This window comes from Pezoporus wallicus, unplaced genomic scaffold (genome assembly GCF_028554395.1).
Source record: "Pezoporus wallicus isolate ANWC-B61680 ecotype Strahan unplaced genomic scaffold, APGP_CSIRO_Pwel_v1 contig_14525, whole genome shotgun sequence".
Taxonomy (NCBI): Eukaryota; Metazoa; Chordata; class Aves; order Psittaciformes; family Psittacidae; genus Pezoporus; species Pezoporus wallicus.
In genome coordinates, this window is record NW_026637545.1 from 203837 (window position 1) to 208422 (window position 4586).

Here is a 4586-nt window from a genome sequence, read left to right on the forward strand (position 1 = left end):
ACTTAGTGTTATAAGGAGAGCTTCTTTCTTCCACTCATCGCCCATTTCCTGAACAAATCCTTTGCTTTTATTGAACAAGTTTAGGAAGAGCCCTCGTCTGGAAGCTGCCAGGAGAGGACTGATTCCTCCTTCAGTGACCCAAGTGAAAATGGTTTTGATATGACAAAAATTGCGTGAAATGTTGGGGTTAATGTATCCTCATTGTTTCAGATCAGCTGCTGAACCGGCAGAGCAGGGACTTGCACAGCCCTTGCGATGGTGCACTCTCTGAAAAGGGGCTTTACCCATCCCTTGTTCTTCCTACAGGTGTCACTCTTGAGTTTAACGTGAATGTATTCGTTCCTCTCTGATCTTTTATCCCTACATCATCTGATGGAGTTAGGATTCACGCATTTCTTTGCGACCATCTGACATATACACCCAGCCTTAATTTCTCCCTGAAGATATATATCATTTAAATACAATATTAATATACCAAAGAGATTGTCGGACACAGTTTTCTTTGCATTGCAGAAGAGTAAAGTTTTATTAGAGGCAGAAAGTAGATCACCAACTGCACTGCGGAGAAGTGCATGTACATATGGTGGCTGCACATGAAGCACAGTATAAAAGGAAAAAGGAGATAATTTTAGGAGAGTCCTAGAAATGGTTCATCTTGACTTCAGGGGTAACATGTGCAGGGCAGTGTGTGCTGGGCAGGGGAGCAGTGCTGCTGTGTCTGGTGCTCTGGTGACTTCTTCAATCAGGGAAGACCAGTGCATCAGTGGTGTCTTAATACACTCGTGACTGCCCTGTGGAATGAAAGAAGAAAGCATTACTCTGATGGGGAAATCAAGAGTCTCTTGCAGCACTGACGTTTCAAATGTATCCAGTATTTAAGTGTCCATCTCTGTTACCAAAAGCCTGGGAAAGCAGCTTAGCTTGCTCCTGTAACTGCAGCTAAGACACCTTGAAATTAAGAGATTTGGTTGTGAATGCTTTAATCCCCATTGTGATTGCTGGTACTGGGTAGTACCAGCAGGAAAAGGGATGAAGCAAAAATATGAAAGCCAGGGAAGCAGGATAAATTAGGATCCTCTTTGGAACGTGTTTCTTACCTGCCTTCTCACTGGATTGCCCATGAGAGTAGGAAGTAGAATAAGAAGTGTGGGAGGACATTCCCCCTCCTTGGAGAGCTCCTTGAGATGTTCTGTGCAAGGAAAGGAGTTTTAATGAGGGGAATGATAAATACATTCACAAAGAGCTGCTGTGCAGGTAACAGCTCGGCCTTTCCTGGACCTTGCCAATATTTCTTTATATTGCATATTCTGTTCCCTTCAGCTCTATTTTCCTAGAAAGTGGTAGAAGCAGAAGTAACAAAAGACTGTAGAAATAACTCTTATGCTCTCACAGCCCAGCTGTGCTTGCCCATCTGCTTATAGAAGGCAGTACAGGACAGTTTGGTTTTCCTCTGAAGGAATCACTCTGCACAAAAGAGGCCAAAAGGAACAGATTAACTGAACATGTCACTAACTGTGCTCTGTGTTTTCCTCTGTATTTGATGAGCTTAGTAAGTTTATGTTATACACATTCTAGTGCAGATCCTGAGAATATATCTGTTGTATTTAGATTTCAGCTACAGACTGGTAAAATTCTGCTCTGTCTTCTGTGAGTCCCAGTAAAGAAAAAGTTGTAGTAGGATTTATGCCCTTATTTGCAAACAGAATACATACACAATGTCCTGCTGTCCCTCCTGCAGCAGAGCCCGGTACTGAGCAATCTCCTGCTCCAGGCGGGTCTTGATGCCCAGGAGCATCTTGTACTCCTGGTTCTGACTCTCCATCTCACAGCGGATGCTGGCCAGCTCCTCCTCTACAGAGTTGATCTGCCCTTGGATCTGTTGCAGCAGGCAGCCGTAGCGAGATTCGGTTTCTGCCAAGGAGTTCTCCAGAGAGCCTTTCTGCAAGTGGGAATGCAGGAGTTGAGGACCAGAGCTGTGCCCGTGCCCGCTGGGAGGAGGGAAGTGCCCTCAGGCACCGTGCCCCACGTACCGTGCTGAGCTGCGCCTGCAGCTCGATCTCCAGGTTCTGCATTTCACGCCTCAGCTCCGTGAGCTGTTGGCTGCTTGTCTGGATGTCCTGGCTGCTCGAAGTGACCTCACGGTTGACTTCCTCGATCTGCAGGAGGCAAAGCCCAGCACAGTTTGTGGGTGAGAAAGTCCCTTCAGTGGGCAGGCTGGCAGACTGAGAGGCTGGACAGCCAGGGAGGCTCTCCCTTTCAGCCTGTCCTCATGGATTCATCTGAGTCATTGCTCCCTAGATCCTGACATTCCACCCCCCTTTGCCCTAGTCACTGCTACCTACATCAGAGCTACATCCGTGCTCCATCATGGGAGCAGTCATTGCTACATACCTTGACTTCATACCACTGCTCCACCTCTCTGCGGTTCTTGTCAATGATCTGCTCGTATTCGTTCCTCAGGTCATTCAGTACCTTGGTGAGGTCTTGTCCAGGGGCAGCATTGACCTCCACACTCACATCACCTCCAGTCTGAGACTGCAGCTGCCTCATCTCCTGCAGAGTGAGTGAAGAGAGAAGCAAAGGGGCCGGGTCATTGCTTGTGTTGGGGTCTGTGGTGAGAGCAATGTGAAGGCACAAAGGAATGACAATCACATGAGATTAGGCTGAATTGCTCTGATATGTGACTTTGGGAACCCTGAAGAATCGTACCTCCTCATGGTTTCTCTTAAGAGCAATCAGCTCATCCTTCAGGACCTCGAGCTCAGATTCCAGGGAAGACCGAGTGCGAGTGAGATCATCCAGGATGTTTCTCAAGCCATTAATGTCAGCCTCCACAGTCTGACGGATTACCAACTCATTCTCATACCTGCACAAAAGAAAAGAAGAAGCATTACGCATTCATTTCATTACCGTGTGTAGGCTTGATCACACCACCTGGGACAGGGTTTTGTGCCCTGCTTTCAGGAATCCCTTAAGATTCATGAAATGACATGGAAGGTTCCAGAGAGATACTCACTTCATCCGGAAGTCATCAGCTGTCATCTTGCTGTTATCAATGTCCAGAACCATTTTGTTATTCTCCACAGTGGCAGCAATGATCTACAAAAGGAAAAGATGGAGAGAAGTCTTTCTGTGTCCCAGACTTCCAGGAGCAGAAGAAAGGAGGCCCAAATTTTGTCAGGGTGTTGTTGAGGGTCTTGGAGTTGTTTCCTGCGGTTGCACAGGGCCCGCAGAAAGTTATGCCATACCACAGGAACCGGTGTGTACAAGGTTTTGGCTTCCCCAAACATTCTAGTGAAAGAATATATTGATGGGGAAAGAATAGAAGAACTTTTGTGCTGGGAGATGCCCAATTCTCTGGGCTTCTTCACTCTGCGTGTATAAGGAACCATCCTTATACACTGTCCCTGACGCTGTAATGTGTCTCATTTAAAAACAAAGCTGATTGTAAGGGCAGACCTTGGTCCTTCCAGCTGGTTACTGGTGCTGTCCTACCTGGTTCTGGAGTTGTTCAATGGTCTGGTAATAGGAGCTGTAGTCCTTTGAAACGCTGGGAGCTTGTTTCCTGTACCACTCCCGGATGTGGTGCTCCAGCTGAGCATTTTCTTCCTCCAGCCTTCGCACCTTGTCCAGGTAGGCGGCCAGGCGGTCATTGAGGTTCTGCATGGTGACCTTCTCATTGCCGCTGAGCAGGAGGTCCCCTCCGGCACCAAAGCTTCCCCCAAAGCTTCCCCCAAAGCCGCCACCAAAGCCCCCCCCAAAGCCCCCAGTGAGGCTGCCTGCGCTCATGCCCCCGCCATAGACAGTGCCACACGCTCCCCCCCCATAGCTGCCCCCGCCGACGACGGAGGAGGCATAGCGCCTGCAGGAGACGGAGGAGCTGCGGCCGCTCCCGCCACCGCAGGCACCGCCACCGCCGCCGCTGCGGTAAGAGGTGCTGGATGTTCTCTTGATGCTGCAGCTCATGGTGGAAGGAATCAGAGATCCGGCCCCAAATGCAAAGCCCGCTGCAAGCTTGATGGAGACAGTGCGAGTGCAGGCTGTGTCCTCGCTGAGGGCATTTATAGCCTGCTGGGTGGGTGTCAGCTGAAGGCAGCCCAGCTTCCCAGGAGGTTTGCCAGCCCCAGTGCTCATGCCAAAAGTGATGTGCTAAGGGGAATTTCTTTTGGGGCTTGGGACAGCCCTCCCCAGAGGTATTGTGTCTGTGTGCTGATTCACCTGAAGCACACATTGTAATTTCAGGTGGGTGGCTGTGTGTTAGATTTTGTTTCAGATAGTGTGTTGCTGGCTACTTAGTGAGAGAGACTCATTTTAATGGCTCTTCTTTGTTCTTTGGAGTCATTTTTTGTCCGCAAGCTGGTGGTGAAAGCACCACCTAGTTACTCTGTTTTAGTTTCAGTGTGGAAGAAATATGAACTCAGGCACCCCAAGAGTGAGTCTTGTTCCATTTTACCTCCAGTACTGCCAGTGACTGACCCTTTTAGAAATGGAATCTCTATGAATTTAGGTCCTTCTCTACAAAGAAAGCTCACCCTGGGTGCTGCCTTTCAGAATGCTTTGTGGTAAGTCTTGATGGAATAACCTCT

General features: G+C 48.7%; 1 protein-coding gene across 1 annotated transcript; it reads right to left on the reverse strand.

Moving 5' to 3' along the window:
• Positions 1-678: 678 nt before the first annotated feature.
• LOC130597487 (keratin, type I cytoskeletal 16-like) lies at positions 679-3966 on the reverse strand. Its single transcript, XM_057406051.1, has 8 exons — positions 3496-3966; positions 3017-3099; positions 2710-2866; positions 2392-2553; positions 2031-2156; positions 1713-1939; positions 1098-1189; positions 679-791 (listed from the first exon to the last, which is right to left on the reverse strand). The coding sequence occupies exons 1-8, from the start codon at positions 3964-3966 to the stop codon at positions 772-774; spliced, it is 1338 nt and encodes a 445-aa protein (XP_057262034.1). The 3' UTR covers positions 679-771.
• Between the last annotated feature and the right edge of the window lie 620 nt (positions 3967-4586).

Excerpts from the sequence above, each read along its gene's own strand:
- LOC130597487 (XM_057406051.1), bottom strand. The coding sequence starts at position 3,966 with ATGAGCTGCAGCATCAAGAGAACATCCAGCACCTCTTACCGCAGCGGC. Across the intron at positions 3,100-3,495 it reads TTGAACAACTCCAGAACCAG|ATCATTGCTGCCACTGTGGA; the intron begins GTAGGACAGCAC and ends TTCCTTTTGTAG. Across the intron at positions 1,190-1,712 it reads GAGGGACAGCAGGACATTGT|AACATCTCAAGGAGCTCTCC; the intron begins GTATGTATTCTG and ends TTCCTTGCACAG.